The sequence below is a fragment of the Toxorhynchites rutilus genome, chromosome 2 (genome assembly GCF_029784135.1).
Source record: "Toxorhynchites rutilus septentrionalis strain SRP chromosome 2, ASM2978413v1, whole genome shotgun sequence".
Lineage (NCBI taxonomy): Eukaryota > Metazoa > Arthropoda > Insecta > Diptera > Culicidae > Toxorhynchites > Toxorhynchites rutilus.
In genome coordinates, this window is record NC_073745.1 from 336,893,532 (window position 1) to 336,920,495 (window position 26,964).

The 26,964-nt window shown below is 39.7% G+C and overlaps 1 protein-coding gene across 6 annotated transcripts in view; it reads left to right on the plus strand.

Annotated features, from left to right (window-relative positions):
- Positions 1–4,468: 4,468 nt before the first annotated feature.
- LOC129769788 (circadian locomoter output cycles protein kaput) overlaps positions 4,469–26,964 on the plus strand; it is a 43,057-nt gene continuing 20,561 nt past the window's right edge. For 3 of the 6 annotated variants that reach the window (XM_055772256.1, XM_055772255.1, XM_055772258.1), the window contains exons 1-7: positions 4,469–5,771; positions 22,869–23,184; positions 23,247–23,577; positions 23,633–23,846; positions 23,908–24,219; positions 24,283–24,752; positions 24,810–26,887. In XM_055772256.1, the coding sequence (XP_055628231.1) occupies positions 23,147–23,184; positions 23,247–23,577; positions 23,633–23,846; positions 23,908–24,219; positions 24,283–24,752; positions 24,810–26,153 (2,709 nt within the window). In that variant the 5' untranslated portion in view covers positions 4,469–5,771; positions 22,869–23,146 and the 3' untranslated portion in view covers positions 26,154–26,887. The remainder of the gene's footprint in view (positions 5,772–22,868; positions 23,185–23,246; positions 23,578–23,632; positions 23,847–23,907; positions 24,220–24,282; positions 24,753–24,809; positions 26,888–26,964) is intronic. The other 3 variants (XM_055772257.1, XM_055772254.1, XM_055772252.1) reach the window with 3 other exon arrangements.

Genomic DNA, 26,964 nt, shown 5'->3' on the forward strand with positions numbered 1-26,964 from the left:
TTGGTTTATGGGGCAAGATGCACAAATAACGCTGGATATTCTGATTTTGGAAACCTTCCCCCTCCTTCCGTAACGCTATTCGTATCTTAAACACATAGGAAGTTCCGCAAATTTCGAACAGGCATTCAATACAACGAGTTCGAAATTTTCTCATTTTCTTCATCTAGAAGTCAAGGAACTCATATTACACCAAATGAATCGAAATCGTATCAAACAAACCATTTTGTTACTCGGATGTATTTATGAAGTAAAAATCATCGACTTTTTAAGATGAAATGTGCGTTATAGTTTTACTTTTGTAAATCATGAGAAGAAATAAAGAGTAATTTGAACGAAATGAAAAAAGACGGGTGGCTGATGTCGGAGACGTAACTGAAGAGACGTAGGACTACCTCAAAGGGCTGTCAATTTAAATAACTTATTTTTAGGTTTTTTTGTACCTTTGGGTGCCAATGAATGTATGGGAAAAAATCGACCTTAAAATTTCAAAAAGTTACCCCATAAAAATGTTCACCACCTCGAAAAACAACCTATGTTAAATTTCAACTCAATCGGACTTAAGGGAGAGTGGCGCAAAGCGGTCAAAGCTTGAGCTTTTAGAAAATCGAAAAATCACTTAAGGTGACATTGAAGGAAATGTGGGTTTTTGAAAAAAAAAATTTCGATGCCAAATGTCGTAAAATTGCATGAAACGTCGAGATTTACAGTCATCTTTAAATTTTTTTGGTCAAAAATCGGCTTCAGACGGAAAAACGACCGAGCGCAAAAAAAATTTTTGTTGAAAAACGTTTCGTGCAATTATATACCGTTCTGAATCATATTTCAGACGCTTTAGGCATTTGATGCAGAAAACAGATCTAAACTTTATGCGCATGTATTATTATTATGATATTTTTAATAAATTAGTTCAATATGCTTTTAAGCTCTTTACTTTGGTACCTACTTGATTGAAAACATAAAAAAAATCATCGAATAAAAAGCTTTTCAAATGACACGACTAAGAATCAAACTTCGGACACTATCTACAAAAAAAAAATCAAATTTCGTGCAGATTGAAATCAAATTTCGCAAAATTTATTTTGTAATTTATATGTTATAATTTAGAAGTAGGTCTCATATGAAATGATAGTGAAACCAAGTGATTACTGTAAATAAGCAATTGTGATATTTTCATAGATTTCATAGTTATATATTAAGTGCATTAAGCATTTCAAGATATTAGAACAAAGTGTCCGAGATATGATTCAGAACGGTAACATTTGGCATCATTTTTTTTAAACCCCGATTTTTGGTGATTTTTGGTTTTTTTTTAAAAAACTCAAATTTTAACGCCTGTGACACTAATAAATGAACTTCGAATGAGCTAACATATTGCATAGGGTATATTATCGTGCAAATCAACATTTCGCAGCAAGTTCTGAATGAAAGATCGAGATAATTATTTTTATTGACACTTAAAACCATATGTTTCGTCCCGTAATCCGAAAAAAAGAGTCCCAGAGTGTCGATTTTTGACAAAAAAAAATTTTTCGAAGAGCTGAGAATTTTTTACATTACATATCTCTCTCTATATCTATATATATATATATATATATACACACAGCAGAACCTTCCTGGCCGTTAATGAGGGCTTGGCCACCGTCTGAGCCGCTTCAGCGGGCTTCGACCACGACCGTTTGCGCAAGTGACCCACTTTTCATCGCCAGTCACCATCCGCTTCAGAAACGGGTCGATTTTGTTGCGATTCAGCAGCGATACACATGCGTCGATACGGTCAAAGATGTTTTTTTGCGTCAACGTGTGTGGCACCGGCATACATCGATCTTCTTTGTGAATCCAAGCTTCTTCAAATGGTTAATAACGGTTTGATGACTTATCCCCAGCTCTTGGCCGATGCAACGGCTGCTACTATGCCGGTCTTTCTCGGCTAATTCAGCGATTTTGTCGCAATTTTCGACGACAGGCCTTCCAGACCTTCCTGTTGACTCAAACTAGCTCTACATTAAAAAGTACACAATGGAAGACGATTTCATTTGAAAGATGAGAAAATTTAGTACAGGATATAGTAGTGAAACATCTGAATTAGTGGATTTTCATAACAATTTGGAAGTGAAAAACTTAAAAGCTAATAATTTTTAATGTGTTATTATTAATTTTATCCTAAAAAATTATATCAAACTTGATTGTTTCTATCAAAAGTATTTGTATTTGTAAAAGAATACCAAGTCTTCGTTTTTGAAAAAAAACTAGAAATCCTTTTCGTCTGAGACAATTGAGTGGTTTTTTTTTCAATCAGTTTTGCGAATGTATTCTAGTCCTTGATTGGCTAAGAATCCAGTTGTCACGTCTTGTCTTAGTATCACACAAGCGTTGTAATATACCTAGTATTCTATTTACGTTGGGCGGCAGCAGAGCGTACAAAAATTGACATTTCCGTGACTGAAGATGTGGCGGCTTGTTTCGTTTACATCGTGTCGGGTCGCCACCGTCGTTGTTCATTCACAAGCGGCTCCCTAACACTGTTTATCGTACTGGCTGTGCACCGAAAGGGTCAACGACTCAACTGTAGGCGAACCCAAGACAATTTTGGATCCTACGGTCAGCTAAATTCGCTGTTTGGTCTGGTTATATATTTTAACTAATCCACTCAAACCAGCGGACCAAAATGTGTGTACAGTAGAACCCTGATTTTCCGTGAGCGGATGATCCACGACACGGGTTATTCACGAAAGCGAGTATAGTTAAATTATTTCTGTTTTGATAAAACATAGGTTTCATGCTGAATTTTTTTTTTGTTTTCGTATTTGCACCTCATTTTTTATCCTTTAATGCGTTATCCGTGAGTTTCGTTATCCACGGAGAACTTGTCAGACTATTTCGCGGTGAATCAGGGTTCTACTGTAGTTGATTTATTTTATCATATTTCAATACATTTTTTAGTATTAATTTCATTTTATATACAAAATATTTATACTACAAAAATCACATTTAATCAAAATTTTACGTAGAATTATTTTATTTGAATCTCCACTAATATATAAAACAAAAGTCATTTGATATAATACATTTTATTTTTGTATAGAAATTCTTATGAAGTTTTATTATATATTTTATTAATTGAATATTCTTCACATGTTCGAGTTGATACCAGCTTAAACATAGGGTCATTTGAAAGAGCTGCTCACAAGGGTTCAACTCTTTCTTTCTGTGTTTCTCTGTACGATTCATTTCCCGCTTCGCAACAATCATAACAACCTCATCAGATTGCTGAGTAATTGAACTAACAGGATGATGAAAATAAATTAGTATTGATGAATCTCGATGTTCACAGCTTAATAATTATCTTCGAAGTTTATTTTCAGCGCTTTTTCACACCATAACACACCGAAAATGATTGATTCTCATCAAATTTCAGCTACTAGTGTGACAACGATCGGAAGGCCTACCATTCTACAATATAATATCATATTATTTAATGAACCAATTCTTTCAACAGACCCTTTGCAGTGTTTGATAGTAGTAAAAGAAGATATAGTAACAGCAATAGTGATAATAGCATTAATAGTAATAGTAATAGTAATAGTAATAGTAATAGTAATAGTAATAGTAATAGTAATAGTAATAGTAATAGTAATAGTAATAGTAATAGTAATAGTAATAGTAATAGTAATAGTAATAGTAATAGTAATAGTAATAGTAATAGTAATAGTAATAGTAATAGTAATAGTAATAGTAATAGTAATAGTAATAGTAATAGTAAAAGTAATAATAATAGTAATAATAATTATATGTACCGCTATATTATTAGTGAGAACAAGCTAGGCCAGTAACACCGGCTGAGTGTATCCTATGGCTTTCCTTCCATACTAACACAGTCCTGAATTCCCGAGACATTTATGAGAGGTCGTAGAGTTCTCTGCATCTCTCTTAAGTAAATGTCGAACTAACGTTCCTTCCCTTTCCTTAGCAGTTGCAAGGACGTGGCCAGCACAATTCTTATCTGTTGGAGAAAGCATGCCCTCATCTAAGAGATATTACTAATCATCAGCAACGGATGGAGGCTAGCTTTTAACTAAATAGTTCTGAATTCGTACCACCTACGATATTGTGCGACTTGCTCAATGCTAATGCTAATGTATTCTAGTCCTTGATTGGCGTGTTTCACATTAGTCGAGATTACCTGTTCTTTTCTTTGCTATGTTAGACAAATAATAGTAGCTGAAATTTTCTGCATGTGCAGACTTCAAGAACACACCTTGTATTATTTTCTTTTGCCAAATGGACAATCTGAATCAACAGGTTGTTTTTTGTGTGCAGCCCTCTTTTTAGTAGCCTATTGCCGGAAAATCGCCTCTCTTCCAAGCAGGCGCTGAGCACTACTTGCCATACACACATCCACACCTGCTGTCGCCCCCGCCGAGTAGTGGGCTGAGAAAACAAATTGCTAACCGCTCAGTCGCAGGACAGAACCGGTCGCGATCGGTAACCATTTTTTTCCCTCGTTTTCCCGGCTTTCATTCCACCAGTCTGTTTTGTGTACCACTTTTTCATCCCTCACTTCGCTTCGCGGCTTCTTGGATACCGTCGCTGGAGGAGTCTGTATTGAGGGCTGTTGGGGGTGTGCTGTGTATTTTTTTTTGGAAGGAAACCTCTCAAAAGCTGTTCGCTACGAATGCGTTGATTGTGGGTGGGGAAGCAAAATCGTGCAAGTGTGTTACAATAAAATCCAGGTGAAAAGGGAGAAAAATAACGGAATTACTTCACCACTGGAGGGGGTGGCGAAACCATGATTTGGAAATGAATGAATTGGAATTTTGAATACAGGATTCAGGATTCAGGCGCATTCCTTAAGTTTGTTACTGAGTTCTTCAATTGACGTCCAATGCGTGGAGTATTAATTGGTGTTCACAGCAGAGCTGCAGTGTATTTTACGATTGGCACGGGTATGACGTTGCAGAGTTGAGTTGCATTTGCAGTAAGCGTGAATCGCAGTCAATGCAGACAATGAGTGTTTGTATGCAAGACATTGAATTGTAGTGCCGTGGATAGTTTGCGAGCGATTAGTTCGCGATAGCGTGTAAACAAAAGTGCATTTGTGGGAGTGTGCATCGCATGCATCTCGTGCTCGGCGTGAATGCAGTTGTTATGACTCCGACGGATGTTGCTTGTCGTGAATCGTCGTCGATGACATTACGAGTGTGTACTCGTAATTGTTGACGACATTTTCCAGCTCGACTCTGTATGTGTGCCAAGTCCGGAACCATGATGGCGGAAAATATTGTGTAATTCCTAAAACGATGTACGGCGTTCGTCTCCAGAAAGTTGCGAAATGTGCCGTCAATTTGTACGTGTATAGTTCCTGAGTATAGACCAAGTGCTCATCGTAATGTTGATGCTGATTGAAGAATCGCTGGATGGTAAATTGTGTGAATGGTAAGCGTGAAAAGGGCTAGCCATAGATCTTTGGTTTCGGGAAACGAAAAATCTCTTGATGAGGTGGCATTGTGGAAACCGGGAGTCATTGATGTGCAGGGATTCGCCGCGAGCATAAGCAAATAATTAAGTTAATAAGTGAAAACATATGTTTCAAATGTTTGGGTAATTGTGACTAAAATAACGAGCCGTTGAGTGAAATCATGATCAAGTGAATTAGATTGTTTTTATTAACTGGTAATTAGATCATCGAGTGTTGTAGAATATGCTGAATATCAATGTCCTGACGCAGGAATTCACTTGGCGAGACGGAACAATACGATTCTCAATTTGATAAGGTAATTCGAACAAAAGCGGCGCGTAGCGCCCCCATGCCATCCGCTTCTAAATCTCAAACCTAACATATGTTCCGGAGCACATCGGCGATCGAATCAAATTCTTGCAGAAAACGCGATTTGCAACATCCCATCCGGATGTGGCGAATTAATAAATCATGAAAAACAGATCTGTTTTTGTCTCATCGAAAGGCCATTAACTGAACGAGAGACTACATGAAAACTAGAATACCCGGAACATCAACAGAAATAAAAACAAAAAAACGGAGACCTGTTGGACTCGTTCATGAATACTCCGCATGAGGATATTGCACCCGCGTTGTGTTGTGTGATGTGTCCACTCCGTTATGTCATTCACTGGAAAAAGGCATTTCATTAGAATTTCATTTCCAATGTTCTCGCTGCTGCTGCTGCTGCCCTTTTGCCTTGGGGTTGGTTCGGTGGTCTGCTGGCGAAGGAAGGACAACAGGGAATATTGATTTAAGATGCCCTAAATTGTGGCGGACGGGCAGATTATTGTGTGTTTGCTGTTTCGTAATAGGGTGAGGGTAAAACTCCAATCCTGGTCAAACGTTTTGCATTGAGTTGCAATATATCCGGATTCGGTAATGGTGCATGAAATAAAAGGATTTTTTTTGCTGACATATTTCTTGTCAGGAGTTATGACTTTTGATGAAGGGAAGTAATAATTGTTTCATAACTTCTGGGGTTGACTTGACCGTCGGTTAAATGGGAGGGATATTTATGATTGGTAAATTAGAGTAAAGGGACTCGACAAAGCCGTAATCGTTTTCAAAGGGCTCTGCTATGGCTGTTCAATATTGCCAGACATTGCAGAAGAGTTCTTCAGAAAAAAAGCAAATGAGATGTATGACTATGATTCGTGTTATATAAGATGAGAAAAGGAAACAAATTTTTACATTCATATGTTTTTTTTTCTTTTACGAAATATTTCGAACTTTTACAATCACTCCTCCCATTCCCACAGATCCTTGTGCTTCACGGCCAATTGACTTGCAGATTTGACGACTGTGGGTCTCCTCCGGATTTTGATTCAGTGGAAAAGCGACATCGATGATGGCAGCCCTTATGATCCTTATAACAATAGCGACTCCTTTTTATTTTTTTTATTCCTTTTGTTTATTTTAGGCTCATTAGCATTCTAGCTATAACAGAGCCGAATTATAATCGTGTACATGTCACATGTTTATCATACCTATAATTAGCACATTACACAGTTGCCATTTTTCGGCGTTAGAGTATTCTCTTCTATACCATTGCATATGGTACACATTTACACAGTAGCCATTTATTTAGGCGTACGAGTTTTCCTTCTGTTCTTCCATTATCCAGTTAGACCGGACAGCAGAGACAGTTAATTGATCATTGTTGAGTTATTTATAGAACAGCAGTTCAATATGTCTTGCAGAGCAGAGCAGTTGTATAGATGAATCGATCTTATTTCGACCGTGGATCGATCTCCATCGCTGATGATTGTTGCGTGGACGTAGTTATTCTGTAACAACACAAAGATGGTCAATGAGGGCCCTGAGGTTTTAACTCACGATCGATCGATTACTACGCGAACGCGCAACCAATGTGGCTACGGAGGCCTCCCAATAGCGACCCCTTGTTATGAACCATTCTATCTGGGCGGATCCTAGTATCGCTTGAAACAGTCATTTTCTAGGACAGGTTGAGTCCGGTAGCGGTACTTCGGTACGGTATTTTCCAATAGATCACATTAGAGCGCCAGTTATCGTTAAGCAATTCGAGTCACACTTTTATGTTGAGTAAAACTTGGCAGATTTATTGCTTTGTATTTTTGCCTTGTTTAAGGCCCGACGAACTGCCTGAAGTTTCTTTTTGACAGTCTAGTCGACGTGTGGTCGCTTGAGTTAATTGGGCTGAGGGATTAGGGTTAGGGTTAGGGATGTACTGCCTTTCGTTTTCAAGCTACAATCTTCTCGTCCGCTGTCTGCCGATTGCGCCCATTGCAGAGCGCTCAATTGATCCGCGGCGTAGACAGCGCATTTTAGTTGGTACGCGAGTACTTCTCTGAAGTTCTCGCGCAGTTTTCATATTTGGGCGAAAATCCAAGTCCCCCTCCATTGCGTGGTGGTGTCATTCTCTCCAGGACGCTATACTCTGGCATCTCGGGATGCTTTCGCATCCTCCTCTCAAGATCTAGGTCAGTGAAGTGGAGTAGACTCACTTTATTTCTTCAAAACTAAAGATCGGCCGGGAAACCGCGAATGTTTTGGTCGCGCGTAGTAACATTTTCCTTCTTCTCAGCATCATTTTGCTTGGCACATCGACAAATGTGTGCGAGAGAGCAAATATATGGGAAAGTGCGGCTTCCTTAATTTTTTTGTCAGTTATTACAGACTAGGTAGTTGTCATATATAGTATATATGAGCGATTCCGATCGACAAATGACAAAATATGTGTTTTTTTGATTCGAATGAAAGCTTGTATTTCGTTTGGGATGGGCATGCTTGAGCAGGAATTGGGATTTTTTTTACTCTAGTGTAACTTTTCATCGTATCGATTTTAGTAAAACAATGTTTGATAATTTATATCTCAAAAACTATGAGTCGTACCGAAATAGTGTCTTAAGACTCGTCCACATTACGCCAATCGGCCTTGGCCGCCTGGTAAAGCCGACTAAATGTGGACGTACCGCCCGGGCTTGCCGACGTGCCGAAAACCGACTCGAATCAAACCGAACCCTACCCGAAACAATAGGGTCCGGTTCGAAGAAAGTCGAACCAAAACAAAACGAAGTAAATTAGTGCAACCGATGCGACGTCCACATTACATAACGAACCGAATATGCCACCTGGTACAGGCCGATCGGCATCATTAGGCATAATGTGGACGCGCCTTTAGAAAGAGTTATAGAGTATTGATGTTTAAACGTGAAAAAGTATACACGGAGAAAAAAAATTAGTACTTTTTTTATTTACGAAAAACAGGAAGTGGGTTATATCTGTGGTATAACCGCAAGGTTGACGTAGGAGTATCGTTGATTTAGTGATCACTTATTTGAACTTGAATCTGAATCCATTCTGAATGAATGAATACATGAATTTTTGGGGACTTCGAAAACAAGAGCGTTACGTTGGAGGCACAAGGTTCTATGCATCCAATATTGGATACGAAAATATTCTACTGATGGGGAAGAATAATTTTCAGAAGCTTTCCTGTTAATTGCACTTGATTGAAACATCACAAAACGAATAGCATTTGATCGCAGCATTATATGGATAGAAAACATTGAAATAAACTATTTCGCTTGAATGTAATTTTCAATTTCAAGGGGAACTGTCAGATTATTTTTCAGCATCGATGATATCTTTTCGGATTCTTCTCGATGCTCGATAACCACCAAACGAAAAGAGTTGCGCGTGTGTATATGTGTGTGTAGCGGCTGCTCCGATGCCTCAAGCGGAACCAGTTTTCGAAGCTGTTACATTCTTGGTCGCCTTTTCAGTGGCATCACTCTCCTCCTGATGGATTCCCTTCCGACCTAAGGTGCACAAACAGGTCTCGTGGTAACGCGTGGACATTTTATCTTTTGAATGAAGTTTTTATCATACCATTTCGTTCAGTTGTTTAGCAGCTATGAACGCTCAAAATCTCGTTCTCCGGCGTAACGCTTTGAATTTACACCCTGGTATAGAAATGAAAGACGTAGTCCTTTTTTTTCATACATACATTTATTGAATCTTCCTGATGTGGAAATATTAGGCTGTCAAAAAAGTCCTGCGGTATTTTTTTATAATTTTCATTTGTTCATAACATTAGTTACAATCATCTATTTTGCATTTCGAATATGCGCCGTTTTGTTCGATGACTTGTTCCCAACGAGATGCCAACTTCATAATACCCCTGTTATAGAAGCTCGCTTCCTTATTGGCAAAAAACTCGGATAGCCAATTTTCACAGGCCTCTTTTGTGGCTAACTTCTGACTACCTAGCTCGTTCGCCATGGACAAAAACAGGTGGTAGTCACTTGGTGCAAGGTCCGGACTATACGGCGGATGCAAAAGAACCTCCCATCCGTGCTCCCGGAGCCTCTGGCGCGTCACCAAAGAAGTGTGTGGTCTGGCGTTGTCCTGATGGAAGACAATGCGGCCTCTGTTTATCAGAGATGGCCTCTTCTTCATGAGTGCTACCTTCAAGCGGTCCAGTTGTTGGCAGTACAGGTCCGAATTGAGCGTTTGGCCATAGGGAAGCAGCTCATAATAGATTTTTCCTTGACAATCCCACCAAACACACAGCAGAACCTTCCTGGCCGTTAATGAGGGCTTGGCCACCGTCTGACCCGCTCCAGCGGGCTTCGACCACGACCGTTTGCGCTTCACGTTGTCGTAAGTGACCCACTTTTCATCGCCAGTCACCATCCGCTTCAGAAACGGGTCGATTTTGTTGCGATTCACACGCGTCGATATGGTCAAAGATGTTTTTTGCGTCAACGTGTGTGGCATTCATACATCGAGCTTCTTTGTGAATCCAAGCTTCTTCAAATGGTTAATAACGGTTTGATGACTTATCCCCAGCTCTTGGCCGATGCTACGGCTGCTACTATGCCGGTCTTTCTCGGCAAATTCAGCGATTTTGTCGCAATTTTCGACGACAGGCCTTCCGGAGCGTGGCGCATCTTCGACGACCTCTACACCAGAACGAAAACGTTGAAACCATCGTTGTGCGGTGGAAATGGAAACTGTATCGGGTCCATAAACTGCACAAATTTTATTGGCAGCTTGAGATGCATTTTTGCCTCTGTCATAGTAGTACTGTAAAATATGTCGGATTTTTTCTTCATTTTGCTCCATATTTGCGACACTATAACTCACGAACGACTTAACCAAACAAAACACTGTCAAGGACTATATTAAATACCTTTCCAACAAGTTATAGTATGACTCGATACAATGAATACAACTAGAACTACGCGCTTACAACGACACCTCGCGGAAATACCGCAGGACTTTTTTGGCAACATAATAACAATATTTGGTTATGCATTTAGTTCTAACATAATGATGTATTACGTTTGTTATCAATTCTTACAGTTAAAATTTCACATGTGTGCTGGAGCACAACACTAACGTTTAACCACTTCAAATAATTAAGGTTTTTTTCTTCAGACGTGTTACCATAGGTTGACCGAGTCGCCTTGCTAGTGGATTTGGATGATTCTTCACCTTTTCCGCATATTTCCTCCTCGTTTTATGAAGATCTTCTTTAATCGTCGCCATCCCTATGTCTCGATATTGCGGATGTACCAAGGGGCGCCAGTAATTTGTCTCAGCAGCTTATTTTGCACTCTTTCGATGATTTCGATATTACTTTCTGAAGTTGTTTGCCAAAGTTGACAGTCATAATGCTAAATAGGCTTCAGCATGCCTTTGTATAGAAGTAGTTTAAACTCCAGTTTTAATTTCGACTTCCTCTCGATTGGCCAATGTATTTGGTTTGCTAGCAATTTCAATTGCGTTTTCTTTGCCTCTATGTGTTTCTTCCAGGTTAGACAGCGGTCTAGGTGTACACCGAGATATTCAATATCAATCGATTGAGGTACTGCAGTTCCATTGAACTTGATTTGTGGGCATATATCCTGATTAAGCGTGAACGTAACATGGACACATTTTGTTTCATTTACTTAATTTCTATATTTTTGAAGCCACTTTTCCACAACCGTTATGTGTTCCTGGAGATCCCGTGAAGCAATCGTTCTGTTTTTGTGACTGCTGAGAATAGCTGTGCTATCTGCGAATGTTGTAGTCATAGATAAAGAACTGGTCCAAGAACACTGCCCTGAGGAACGCCAGCATAAATTTCTCGCTCTTTCGATAGTGTTTGGTTATACCGAACATGAAACTTTCTTCCCAGTAGGTAAGAACGCATAATTTCATATACTTGTGGTAGCATATTTTTAATTTTATAGAGCAGTCCTTCGTGCCAGACTTTATCGAATGCTTGAGCTACCTCAAGAATAAGCGCTGAGTAATATCCGCGGCCTTCATATACTTTACGAATTTCTTCTATCAATCGGTGTACTTGTTCAATAGTGCCATGTTTTGCTCGGAATCCGAATTGATGAATCGGGATTATTCTTTCACTCTCGGACGCTGATTCTATTAGGATAATTTTTTCGAACACTTTTGAGAAGATTGAAAGGATACTGATAGGTCTATGAGATTCCACTTTCTGTGCGTCTTTCCCTGGCTTAGGAATCATAATGATGGTCGAAATTTTTCATGCTCGTGGCAAATATCCTATATGAGTCATTGCGTTGAAAATTCTCGTGAGATGTTTAATTGCTAGGTCAGGTAGTTTCTTGATCATATTTCCGTTGATGTGGTCGATGCCGGGGGACTTTTTCACATTGATATGGTTTGTAGCACCAGAAAATTCGAGCGTTGCTTGATTGGGTCCCGATTGATTCGGAGTGAAAACTTTTTGAAGATGGTTTGCAAAAGTTGCTGCTTTTTCATCGTCACTTCAGGCCCAATTACCAGAGTGCATTCTAAACGGCGGGACCTGTAACTGAGGTCGTTTTAGATTCTTAGTTGCCTTCCATAGTGAGTAATTAGTATCTTGATTTGGCGATAATTCAGTCAAGTAATTATGGAATTATTCATCTTTCTCGTCTTGTAATAGCTTTCTTAATTTACGTTGTGCCATATTGAATTGGTTTTTAGATTCTGGCGATCGTTTGTTTTGCCAGATACGTCTTAGTTGTCGCTTTTCTGCAACTGCTGATTTTATGTGGGAGCCAGTGATAATTTTGTTGTGCTTCTGGGTCTTTATAGGTGGGGTAGCTATCTCCGCAGCATTCTTCATGAGTACACTGAGCTGATTAACTGCGTTCTCGATATGATGTTCGCTATCCAGAGGTAGATCGAGAATATTAGAGGAGATATATGTCTTATAATTTGTCCAGTTCGTTGAAAAGTTAATGAGATTAGATGACGTCTGCTTCACTTCCTTTCTATGAAGTATTCCAGGAGTATTCGTGAGTGATCAGACGATAAGCCCAGAAGAAGCTTCGATCTAATTCGTTTACTATTAATATTTTTTGTGACAGCGAAATCTAGCAGGTCCGGAAGTCGTGCGAGATCCTCTGGCCAGTGTGTCGGTTCGCCGCATGACGCAATGTCATAGTCATAGTAGTCCTACGTCAATAAAAAAATATAGAATTCTACGAATCTCTACGATTTAACTTTCACCTTATCTCTGAACCAGTGTACACTTTTTATATTTTCATTAACTTCAATGTCGAAATTGTCACATACGAAGTGTTCATCCTTGTTTCACAAGTTCTTTAACATTTTGATCGCCCGTCACCAGTGTTTGGATTTCGATCAAAAACGAATGATACACAATGTGTCATGCAAGTAAACTCTCACGAACATATAACCAAATATGAGAGAATCATTCAGATACTTGTATGAATGTCAGTAATCACTTGTGTAATATTTAGTGATTAAACTAAGAGAGGAACGAAGACTGTTGATTGCATATCCGATCTGTATCAAACATCGCATACCATTTTCGAAGTTTGAACCGCATATATCGACCCATTTTACTATAGCGAAACCCACTGCACAGAAAAGTGCAAAGCAATAAATGATACAAGAAAAATTACGTCATCATTTATTCACCATTTGCGGAGAGCAGCGAATGGGAAAAGAGATAAAACGCGAGAGTTTTTGCTTCTCACTGGAGCGGTGTTGCTAGTAAAACTATGCGGTCTCTATGAATATACATATTTCAAGGGATAGCGGCGTTAAAAATGGAAAATATAATCTGACTACCCTCCCTTAGCCTCTATCGAGCTAAATAATCATATAGTTTGCACTCTCTGAGACTTAAAAATCAGGATCTGCTACATTAGCTGAATATGAATCTTTCGCTTTGCGTGGTCCGTCCGATCCTGCTGTTTCATGATGCATGGAGAGGTCGATATGCATATGTTAGAGGCAAAGAAGAAAATAAGCTTTCTGACCAAAAGCGTATATGATAGCTTTGCTTGCATGCTGGTGTGCAATAAAGTGCGAGCCGATGCAGAGTTGTCTCTTTCTCTTTTGTGTCGTGATTTGCAACACGTAACAACAAAAGAATACCGCTGGGGGAAATGTTTCCTGAAAGATCATATTTGAACGAACGAAAGCGATTTTTTCAATGAGTGGATCATTTGGCAAACACTGCCCGTCACCCAGATCTTGGTGACACTTTTCTCGTTCAATTTGAATAGGATTTTTAAACGAAACGGAGTTTGATAGAATAGGCACTTAAATGTAAATATGGGTTATGTAGAATAATCTAAAAATCAAAAACATAAAAATGTAGTTTTTATACTATACTTTTAAACGGTTTTATTTAGCATTACCTACTGTAAATATGTTTGTATGTTCATCTGCAGGGTTGTCCCACATCAATAGAAATTTAACCTCCTTCCTGTTGACCGATTGATCTGACATTTGGAGCACGCCTTTATCTTTATCGGAACTCGATGGGATAATACTCGAAACCTTTCTTCTAACGCTTCGTACTATTTCGTTGTTACTACTTTCCTCACTTTCAGATTTACTGTTACGCCGTCCACTGAACATTTTAAGGATGAAACAAAAACAAGTGTGTCTAAAAAATATACATAACAAACATATTGTTTTTGGAATAACCAGGGGCTTCTCCGCGTTGCGCAATTATTATTCTCATTCTCAGAAAAAAATCTTGCAACTTGCCTCTTTTTCACTACAAAGCGCAAAGAACGATGAAAACGAATTACGTGAAAAATCGGAGTTGCCAAATGTGATATAGTTTATTTTCCATATGGTTGAACTTCTTCCCCGAAACTTGTGTTTAGAAAGTCATCCACATGAATTGAGAGCAATCGATTTATATCCATTGGTAGGAGAGAATCATGCATTCCACTAGGATGAAGGCATAATCGAAGAATCTTACAATTCTATAACTCGACAAAGAAATTAGAGGAACAAAGCGTGAAGTTGTAAAATTAAAGTGATTTTTGAAATGCTGTGACTTCATGAAAAATCAACCTATGAAGATGAATATACAACATTTCAAAGCTTTAAGTTCGGAATATCTACGGACGGATTTTTATCTCGGTTTGCGTAAATGTAGTGAATAAAAATATAGGAACAAAACAAGAAAAATCGATTTCTTTCAATAATTTCTAGGTTTTTTGAGACTTTCAGCTAGCTAAGCCAACAAAAAAAAAACAATGAACCTTATCAACCAGCTTTTATTAGGTTTTAAAAAAATTCCAGTAGGAGCTTTCAATACAAAGTTATTTTTGCATAAAAAAGCGTTCCATCGTCTTCGATGGTTAATAATTCAATAAATGATTAACGCTCCACTTATCGGGAGGCAGTTTGGAGAACTCCAATAAATTGTGTGTGTGTGTGTGTGTGCAAAGTTAATTCGTTGAATCTACGAAAAACGCACGAAATTTTATTCAATAAAATTTGTTTGCATCGATTTTGAAAAAGCACCAAAAACATTTTTGCTGTTTTTTTTTTCAAAATATGTTGTTGTGTCTGTTATTTTGCAAATATTGCTGCATGTTTCGATGTTAGCAGAACATTTTGAGCCTAGTATATCCTCCACTGTAAACGTTTCATAATGATACGTTTAGCCATTCTTTTTAGCCAATCGATGAAAGTTTTGAATAAATTAGAGAAACGCTTCATCATTCGTATTGATGGTAAGATACCTAAACCAGGCCTTTTGGATAAAATTCTCCCCAAACCATGAAAATCTCATCTCCAAAGCTGCGGGTCCAAAAACTAATGTGGAGGCTAATCCCATGGGTTCCACTATTTCAGGAGAATTTCTCTGAATTTCTGAATTTCTAACTTGGATAGAATTTCTTCATACTGGAAGGACTTAGGGAACGTGTCATGTAATTTCTCAATACGAAACATTGTAGGTGGCAGTTCGTTTGGTTTGAAGAAAAAAAATTCAAAACGGCCTGGTTCAGGTAGCTTTTCATCAACATCAATGTACAATCAGTAGTGCAATGAAGTATTTCAGAATCATTTACTTCTGTTTTTACAATAAAAACACCGTGATAATTGAGGAAATTTGGCATCAAATCATAACATCCGGAAAGTCAAGGCATGGTTTATTGAATAGGGGCTCCAGATTCTGGACTGGTCAGCTTTTTTACCAGATCAAAACCCTATCAACAACTCATGAAGAGTGATGCAACGAATAGTAAAAGCAGCTTACAAGCAGTATGAGTGATTTGAAGTGCTTAAACGAGCAGTATCCTCTGCGCAGAACGAGATACACACTACAACATGGCGCATCTTGGTCAAAACCGGCAAACCACCCCAAATGGTTGAGAACTAAAAATGACCTACAAATTATAAACATATCGTAATTCATGTGAAATTGACGTTAATTTTATAAGGGAGTGAGAGTTTTTCCATCTGGTTCTGTAGTTATGAAACACTGGAATTTCTGTTTTTTGAATGTTTCGCGCTTGAACACAACAATAAAGTTCAAATGGTCAGTCTTTTAAATGAAGATAACTATATACTTCAATTCAACCGACTTCCCACAAATCTCTGGCAATTCAGAAAAAAATGAGTGGTTCTATAGTTGTGAAACGCAGTGTAGTATATAAGGCAAGTACGTTCGGTTGAATTTCATTTTTTATTATCATTTCCAACACTGTATCATTGACTGAAAACTTATTTTTATATGTTTTCTAATCAGCAGTCGGTTGATTTCATTCGGATTCAACTGAAAAGTAGTCCTGGATAGAATCCGAATTCATTATTATCGTTGCCCGCTCATTTCTCTAGCACACCGAGAGTTGAATTTGGGCCCCGCCAGAAACTCGACCGAATCGCTCTGGGCGACGAAGGTGTTAAGATCAGTGCCGACTTTCACGGCATTCAAATACGGCGAATTTCAGCCTGCCTTGTATTGACAAGCCACTGCTCAAGCGAGAGTCGATAAATATGGAACAACACTATCAATGAACACCAGTGCAGTGAACATGAACACATCAGCTTGCCATGAAGTTCATTTTTCATTTGCATATTCATTTTCGCCATGATATTCGTAACATCGAAATTGAATATCATTGCCTGTTAGTGAAAATCAAAGCATAAAATTCAACGTTAACTAATTGAGAGTGAAATCGATTAATGGTAAAGGATATCCATTTATCATACAAAATTCATGTTTTTGGCGACTTCTGCAATGGAGTGTATGGTATAACTCTAGCTATATTTTATGAATCTACTCCCGATTGGCCAGAAATGGCATACACCCCCAATTATATGGGCAATGAGTGACAATAACAGACGAGCGAAAAATGAACATAGGGCCTTATTATAGAAATCGAATCGAGGATTCGATACAATCACTATCACTATCACACCGAGTAAAATCTGGAATTATAGAAATCGACTAAAACAACTCGATTCGTTACTCTGCTCGAATTTCAGTGGTCGTACTGAAATATTTTGAAATGTTTCACAAAGCACTATGGAAAGGATGCCAAATCTTTTTTTGAGACATCTGCTATGAAAACTATAAATATCTATATTTCCAAAAGTGTTAATATGGTTATGTTGTGGAGAAAGCTGGTATTCCCCCAACAAATGAAGCTTAATAGGCGTAATGCATTCATGGATGTGTTAAAAAAACGCCATCATGGAACACTTACAAAAATATATAATTACAAAACGAACTTTTTCATGTATTTTCACAACTGCAATCTATGGAATTCTGTAAGAAGTCACGCATGAATCCCACTTTTCTTGACAATATTTTTTTTTGCATGTGGTTCTCTTTTAGTGTCGATTTCATGTTGTAGCGGCGTCAATAGCTTTATTGTATTGGGCCACACCTGTGGCCCTAAATTCTCGCTTGTTGTGTGTCAATCCAAATCTGTAATTTAAAAAAAAACATTGTTTTGCAAGACATTTCGGCTTTAGCATATGGCATAGAAAGTTCGGTATAGTATAGCAATATAAAAGAAAATTGCTAACAAAAGTAACACGTACTAATGTACGCTAGCAGGAATAAGCAATTTTTAGGTAGGAAATTCGGTTGATAGTAATTCAAAGAATATGAAAAAATTTACTTATGTAGTTATAAAGGGTGTGTCACATCAAATTACATCACGGAAAAAACGCTGTAAAAATTCGCCCAGTAGACCGATCCTTTTGAAAATTTTAGACAGTAAAATAAAAACTATTAAACAACTTTTGGCATTTTCTTTTTATTCATACTTCGAGCCCAAGCCCGTATGCTCGCACCTTCCTCTTTACCCCGTCCATAAGGTTCTGTACAACGTCAGGTTGTAGTTTTTTTTGAACAGATATCCATTTTCTCTTGAAGTCCGCCTCCGATTTGACAACTTTTGGGTTCTTCCGGAGGGCCTGCTTCATAATCGCCCAATATTTCTCTATTGGGCGAAGCTCCGGCGCGTTGGGCGGGTTCATTTCCTTTGGCACGAAGGTGACCCCGTTGGCTTCGTACCACTCCAACACGTCCTTTGAATAGTGGCACGAAGCGAGATCCGGCCAGAAGATGGTCGGGCCTTCATGCTGCTTCAATAGTGGTAGTAAGCGCTTCTGTAGGCACTCCTTAAGGTAAACCTGCCCGTTTACCGTGCCGGTCATCACGAAGGGGGCGCTCCGCTTTCCGCAAGAGCAGATCGCTTGCCACACCATGTACTTTTTGGCAAACTTTGATAGTTTCTGCTTGGGAATCTCCTCCGGAACGCTGAATTTGTCCTCTGCGGAGAAGAACAACAGGTCTGGCAGCTGACGAAAGTCCGCTTTGACGTAGGTTTCGTCGTCCATTACCAGGCAATGCGGCTTCGTCAGCATTTCGGTGTACAGCTTCCGGGCTCGCGTCTTCCCCACCATGTTTTGCCTTTCGTCGCTGCTAGGAGCCTTCTGAACCTTGTATGTACGCATGCCCTCCCGCTGCTTGGTCCGCTGGACGAATGAACTTGACAAATTCAGCTTATTGGCGACATCCCGGACCGAACTTCTCGAATCACGTCTAAACTGCTTAACTACGCGCTTGTGATCTTTTTCACTGACGGAGCATCCATATTTGCCGTTCTTCATCTTCCGGTCGATGGTTAGGTTCTCGAAGTATCGTTTTAGTACTCTGCTGACCGTGGATTGGGCGATTCCCAGCATCTTACCGATGTCCCGATGTGACAACTCCGGATTCTCGAAATGAGTGCACAGGATTAATTCATGACGCTCTTTTTCGTTCGACGACATTTTTCCAAATTTACGAAAAATTGACAGTGAAGCATGGCCAACGTGATCTATACACTCTTATCTGATTTTAAAGCGAAAGTTGAAGATATGATTCCTAAAAATTAAATTTCTACAGCGTTTTTTCCGTGATGCAATTTGATGTGACACACCCTTTATGTATCGCAGAAGAAACACTTACTTTCTGCCAATTCTGAACCAAGACGCATTGATGGTTTCAGGGTATTAAGCTCCTCACTGAATTCCTCCCACTTTTCCTCAACCAAGATTCTATTTGAACTGCCTCCACAAAAACCTCGAGCAATGTTTACATTCGCTTTCATTGGTTCAACGAGTCGTTCAGACTGGTGGTGATTTGTCTGTCCACTCATTTTCAGCCACTGATATATGCTCTGGAAGTAAGTTCTGCATTCTAAATTATAACATGATTAATATAAATAATGCTGGATTGAACACTTACCTTGTATAGACTATTCTGGCAGCACCGTAAAACAAATACTGATCAAAACAAATGAACAAGTTTTTAATATTGCATATATTTAAGCGTTTCTGAAATGTTTCCCAAAGGAAAATATCAAGAACGCAAACCAAAACAAAATAATTCTCCCTACGATATGGGTATTGGATGGAAGGGCTTAAACAGCGGAAGTCGAATATCGTATTCCGAAGCCGTATATCGTTTTCTGCCGAAAATGGAGTTAGATAAAGAAAGTGTTCTAACTACCCTTCACGCTAAAGATCGTGAGTTCAATCACTCCCGACATTCTTTCAAAAATGGAAGGGACAAGCCACCCAAAAAGTATCGAAAGTCATTATAATACAGTATAAAAAAGAAAAAAGTCACAGGAGGGTTGTGTCCGAGACACGACCGCATAGTTGACGTAGGATTCCGTTAGGCTTTCTGTTGATTTTGGATATGTTTGAAAGATTACATTGTTAAACTCTTTGATAATGATTTGGTGGCCCTGAAAAGGGCCGTTTTGTTTGGTTGTTGGGTATTGTTTGTTCATTCCACCAGTGTTTACCGAGCGATGATAACAGAAGGATAGTAAACAGTCGTTGGATGGTGTGTATCAGATAAAAGATGCCGAAGTGGAACGAGATATGATAAAAATCACCCTCTGTGATCCTAGACGAGATACCTCCTGTGTTATGTATGGATGAAATAAAGGGAAAAAAAACTCACCAATATAATATAAGATAATTACCAATACCGAACACAATTATCAATTTTTCTCATCAGTGTTTACATGTTACTTCAATATAGAGAAAATATATTTGAAATGGAAAAGGTAATTTTCTTTTAAAATGTTCACTTTCTGAGTGTTTATTCAACCCAATGCGAATTTTAACTGGACTAACAGCACCTAATACAATATGTAGATAATATGGGAAATCACTTTTTCCAATATTTCTTCACTTTTCCAATTTTTCTCGCCGTATAAACTTTCCTTAGGTGAAAATGAACACAACAAAACAGACAGCTTGAACCAAACGACCCGTTCTCGAGCAGGAACACACCTTGGTTCTTATTTATGAAAATTGGAATAAATCGAGTCATTTTAACACAACTGCTACCAAATACAATTTTACACTTACACTTGTGCCCAATTTTTCACAATACACGATTGATATGAAATTTCATGAAGCAATCAACGTTAAAGTTCCAAATTTAAATTTCATTCGCTAGAATTAATCGTATCACTCAAATTACTTGCAACATAAAAATACCCCCGACTTGCATATATTTGCAATGCCGATTTCCCCCAGGCAGCTTGGTTTTGATGTCTCTGTTAGGGACCCGCCGCATGTGTCGTCAATTTCGACCAATCAGAAGTGGGTATTTCCGTTAGGATGGGGGTTAAGATTTTTCAATTGTTCGATAGTTAATTTCCTGACATATATTATTTTCTTCAATATAAAATATTGTTATGGAGTGCCGGAATCGGTTGACGCAAAAATTTCATCAATCCATCATGAAATGACTGTGCAATAAGCGTTTGAAAATGGACAATTTTCACGATGTACTCGATTTTCGATTTTCAATTTGTACCCCAATATGTTCCCGAAAGACGTAATCCTACGTCAAAAGAAACGGAAACGGAACGCTAAACGCCGTTCAACGCTAAACATCGCTCAACCGCTCACCACCGCACAACGGTCAACGCTCACCGAAAGTTAATGTTGCCTTCTCCGGATTCCTGGTCCTTCCTTTGTTTCTAAATATGGAAATCAAACACGTTTTCAATAGAAATTCACTGCAAGCGATGAAGATCAACATTTTTTTTTTTATTAAATTCGTTTATTTTTACAGGTTCAGTTACATAAGTTTAAAGGAGCCGAATTCTTAATTATATTTTTATTACTATACATAAACATTTTCTAAATCTAAGGTAAGTAAGGTAGAAAACCGATTACTCGCGGTCTACTCGAGTTTATTTGTTCATATTTGACATATTTGTTCAGGAAAAGGATGGGATATAAGGAAATTGTTACAATAATGATAATCTCACACACTCAATGAAGATCAACTTAACGTTCGTGATAATCACCTTCCATTACTGTCAATAATAGTAATGGAAGTGCCTGAATGCAGGCTTTCCGAAATTCGTTCATGCTCTATTCGTTCAATATACCAGACAAAGTTCACGCGTCTCCACTCTTGTGTTATACTTGTTATGACAGATATGGCGTTGAGTTTCAACAGAAGAGAATTCATCCGACACTGGGAAAAAAGCTAATGTCTTCATTCGTGAACAGATTTTGATAATTTATGGCACTGGTTAAGATGCATATTCGCCATATAAGCAAAAGACGTGTTCCAGCTGTTTGATTTTCCTTCAAGGCGAAAAAATAAAGTCCCTTACAAATGGAGTTAAAAACTGGCCGGTGTAAAGTCAGACCGAACCATGTGATAGTTTTATGATTCTGAGAAAAACCAGCTTGAAGTTTGGTGCAATAAGGGGTTTTCATTAAGCATTCGAAATAATTTTGATAAGTTAGCACTGGTGCACGCGGGATTTTCCAAAGCTAAGTAATGTGGTAACAATAACGCGAACTTTTTTCAATTTTGCGACTTGGATAGTTCGTTATATATTGCAGAACTCATGATGGGACTACCATTAAACTGTCTCAGGATTTCAGGAAATCTCGTATCAGGAATTAAGAAGAAGCGGTGAATATACATTTGTTTGACTCCCACAATCGTTACGCATATGTTATTTCATACTGGAAACCAACATTGAATCTTCCAATACTCAATGTTCTGACTCACGCATAAGCATTCCTATTTTCGGGGCAGGATTACTTCCACCGGAACCGATGCTGCCCGTCGCAGATCTGTTTTTATTCTGTTTACTGTGCCGTGATTGACAGACCAATAAATATACAGGAGATGATACCCAATAATTACGGCGATGACGATGCTCTGAATGTGGAGGCTGGACGTGTAGCAGTGAAACCCCTTCTTGCATGAGTGTGCGGCAAAAATAGAGAACTCGAGCCGATATTTGTTTGCTCTTTCATACGCTAGGTTGTGAACTTAGTACAAATACTAGGTTAGGTCTGTCCGGGTTATGAGTTTCGCAGCCCATGTGTTGCGGAGAATTTCTCCCCCTCGATTGCATAACCGCTTGGACAAGCGTGGTTTGTGTGGGGGTTTGTTTTTGTTTTGCAGGGATTTTTTTTTGTTTCTACCTGAATGGTTTGCTCGTTTTTTCTTTCTTTCTGTCCCTTACACTGTTTCTGTCAGGAAAAGTTTAATCATGCAATTAAATGGTACCTTTTCTCGTCTCTCTTGCAGAACTGTTGAATGACGGCATTTTCCGGTAGCATAACAACCAAGGTGATATGATTCGTAGCTGAAAAGGCCCCTGAATATAACGGTCGCATTTGAAGATTTATTCCAATAGTCATAAGGATATGAAAAAAACGTAGAGAAATAGATTTGAAAATTTTGATTGATCGGTAGAGGAAACTGAATGTGATATCTATTAGCTTTCAATATATACAAAATAATATGTACAATTAAGAAACATATTTTACGGTTAAGAAAAGAGAGATTTTGAAACACCTACCATAATGGAGGAGGATCCAGATGATAAGGATGATACTAAAAGGTTGTTTCTTTATATCAACTTTATCTTTCAATCATCCATAATGTTGCATATGTCAATTGCAGAAAATCCCGCAATCTCAGCGAGAAGAAACGAAGGGACCAATTCAACCTGTTGGTCAACGAGCTGAGTTCGATGGTGTCTTCCAACAGCCGGAAAATGGACAAAAGTACCGTGCTCAAGTCTACGATTGCGTTCCTCAAGAGTCACAACGAGATCGCGGTTAGATCCCGGGTGCACGAGATCCAAACCGATTGGAAACCGTCCTTTCTGTCCAACGAGGAGTTCACCCATCTGATTCTGGAAGCACTGGATGGATTTATTATTGTGTTTTCCTCGACGGGGCGGGTGTTCTACGCCTCGGAGAGCATAACTTCGCTGTTGGGTCATTTACCTGTGAGTGCGATGTAAGCGATTTGGGAGTGTAGATCATTGGTTTTGTATTTTGCAGAGTGACTTGCTCAACATGACGGTGTACGATATGGTATACGAGGATGATCAGAATGATCTATATAACATTCTACTCAATCCGACTACTGTGGTGGACCCGGTGCACACTGGAATCGATCGGGACCAGATAACCTTTTCATGTTATATCAAGCGAGGCACGGCGGACTATCGTTCCGAGATATCCTATGAGTTGGTACAATTTAATGGTTATTTTAGTAAGTATTCTTTGAGCTTTGAAGGGTTCTTCAAATTGACTGTGACATTCTTATTTTGAAGGGAGTGACGTGGATGCTGATTCCCTGATGACAACATCGAGGTTCAGTGGACACATTACCGATGTCGATACGAGGCTTATTTTCGTTGGGACTGGAAGACTGCGGACACCACAACTGATCCGTGAGATGTCGATTGTGGACAGCTCGAAGAGTGAGTTCACTTCGAAACACAGCCTTGAATGGAAGTTCCTATTTTTGGACCACCGAGCGCCACCCATTATTGGATACCTCCCGTTTGAAGTGCTCGGAACCTCCGGATATGATTACTATCATTTCGATGACTTGGAGAAGGTGGTCGGCTGCCTGGAAGTTTGTAAGTTGGTTGAGTCATGTGATATGTTTATGTTTAGTGATCTTTTTCCTTCTCTGGTCCCAGTGCTTCAACGGGGAGAAGGTACCTCCTGCTACTACCGGTTTCTGACGAAAGGGCAGCAGTGGATATGGCTGCAGACAATGTTCTACATCACCTATCATCAGTGGAATACAAAACCGGAGTTCGTGGTGTGCACACACCGGGTGGTAAGCTATGCAGACGTCATGAAACAAATACGGAATCAGTCTGGTGGAGAGAGCAAGTTCTCTGATGATGCTGACAGTGTAAGCGTGGGTGTGGAAAGGAAATTCCAACCGAGCTCACGCCAAAGTTTACTGGCTACTTCTTCTTGGAGTTCTAAGAGTTCGCGAACGTCGCGATTAGCACCGACACCAGCGGTTTCACCAACGGGTACATCATCCCGTGGAAGGAGTCGCAACTACTCCTGTCACGGACCGGGCTCCGATTCGGCGACTTCAGTTTCGGCCGAATCGCACGCAAGCCGGCAGTCTATGATGACACATCGTAGTTCAGTAAGAGGTCTTTCAATAATATTTAGTTCATTAAATAACGCATTCTTTTTTTGCCAGAAATTCAGATCTCGCTCCACTACTTATCACTCGAAGACGTCATCGGAAGACAGACAACCCAAAGAGACACACTTTGTCATCCAGAATCCTCACCCTCCACCACCGGAAGACTCATATCAGCAAATCAAGTCTTCCCCACAAGATCACCAGCAGCCGCATCAGCTTCATCTCACGCCAACGACAACGATAGCAACACCGCCAGTGTCACAAATCCTCGGCTCGGCTGGATTCATAGAGCCTCAGCAAAGCTTGGCAGCCTTACCGATCCAACCAGGTGCTGGATTCCCGCCAGAGAGTATAGCTGGCGTGATATCACCACTTCAACCGAAGTCTCCAGGTCCAGCATTTGCAGCGCATACGAACGACGCAACCGATGCCGGTGGTGTTGTCCTAACACCTGCTCAAAATCAAGTTCAGGATCAGCTCCAGCGAAAGCACGAGGAACTACAGCATCTGATAATGCAGCAGCAAGAGGAACTGCGAAGAGTACAGGAGCAGCTGTTGATGGCTCGTTATGGGCTGCTACCATCGATAGTGACCGTTCCATTCACGAGCGCTTCAAGTAGTACTAACGATATCAACGGGAAATATAGTAACAGTGCGGCATACCTTCAGCATCACCACCAGTCAGCCCATAGCAGTCATCAGTACCAAATGCAACCTAGTCTAACTAATCAACCCCCGAGTTTACTGCATACCCCTCAGCAACAGCAAATGTGTTTGACTCCGGATCAGAAACCAATCTTTCACCCAAACCAGCAGCTGGATTTCACTGACACTGGTCAACCCAAATTGCCGGGTGATCCCGGTGGCGAAATGATCTTCTACATGCAGCTAGCTCCTGTTCCCCTCCATCACCTGCAGCAGCAACCTCAATCCTCGCATTCACAACAATCGCAGCAGTCTCATCCAACCCAGCAACCGCATCAACAGCACTCGCAAATGATGATGGACTCGTTACCGTCCGATAGCTCGGAGCCCAACCGTGACGGAGGATCCAGTGGCCACAACATGGAACTGCTGCAGTATCAGATGGGTCAGAAGCAAGCGCAGACTTTGTTCACCTCGGGTATGGAGCAGCAGCACCAGCAGGAACAGGATCGCCAACAGCACCACCCACACCAAACGCATCATCAACAACAACAACAACAACAACAACAACAACACCATCATCATCATCATCATCATCAATCTGCGCACCAACATCATCCTCACCCGTATCACCACCACCATCATCATCAGCAACAGAGCCAGCATCAGCAGCCGCAGACGCATCATCGGCAGAGTTTGTCGATTCCCTCGTCCAAGGGATCATCAACGTCGCATTCGAGGAGTGATATGTAGATGGTATGAGTTGGGAAGTAAGATTGTGTGAACTCGCGTCATGATTTTAGAAGTGGATCTTCTTGTGGGATCCAATGCTTTGATTGAGCAGATAGCTATGATTGAATGTATGACAAGTTCTGGACCTAAAGGATCTCTACGATAAATTTTCAGACAAGGTATTATTTACGATTACGATGTGGGTTGGATGCCATGATCAGAACAATGCCAAGTATGATCTTTGCCGTTGATTGTTGGACTTCATTGATTTTGGAAAACCTTATAAGTCAAAATTAACGTTCAATACTTTGCCATGGAATAAACTTCTTACATGGGAGCTTCTCATAAAATAAAGTAAGAATGTCTTCTTTCAACCCCAGTATAGACATGATTCTTCGTTATAGGTGCTTGGAAAGGCCACCGCAACCTTCTCATTTTTGCGGTAAGTACGTAAGTAAAGTGAAAAACAACAAAAACAGAACATGCTGGAAAAATGGAAAGACTTCGAGTGCTTATAACTCGAACATTTCTCAACAGATCGGAACGACGTTTGCATCAATTGATAGGAAATATCTCTACGCATCTATCACAATGAATAAAATATTATTTTTCATGCGATACACAATTGAACGACTGTGAAATGTTAAGCGTTATCTAAACGCTCTTCCTGCCAAGTTTTGATTGGTCTGATTCACGGTTTCCCCAACACAGACTTCAAAATCGATGTACCTGAGGAATCCGCTTTGCAAATACATGTAAGTGGAGGGGGGGGGGGGGTTGTTTTTGTTCCCATTGAAGTATGTTCATCAAAACCAAGGTGCCTTCCATTACA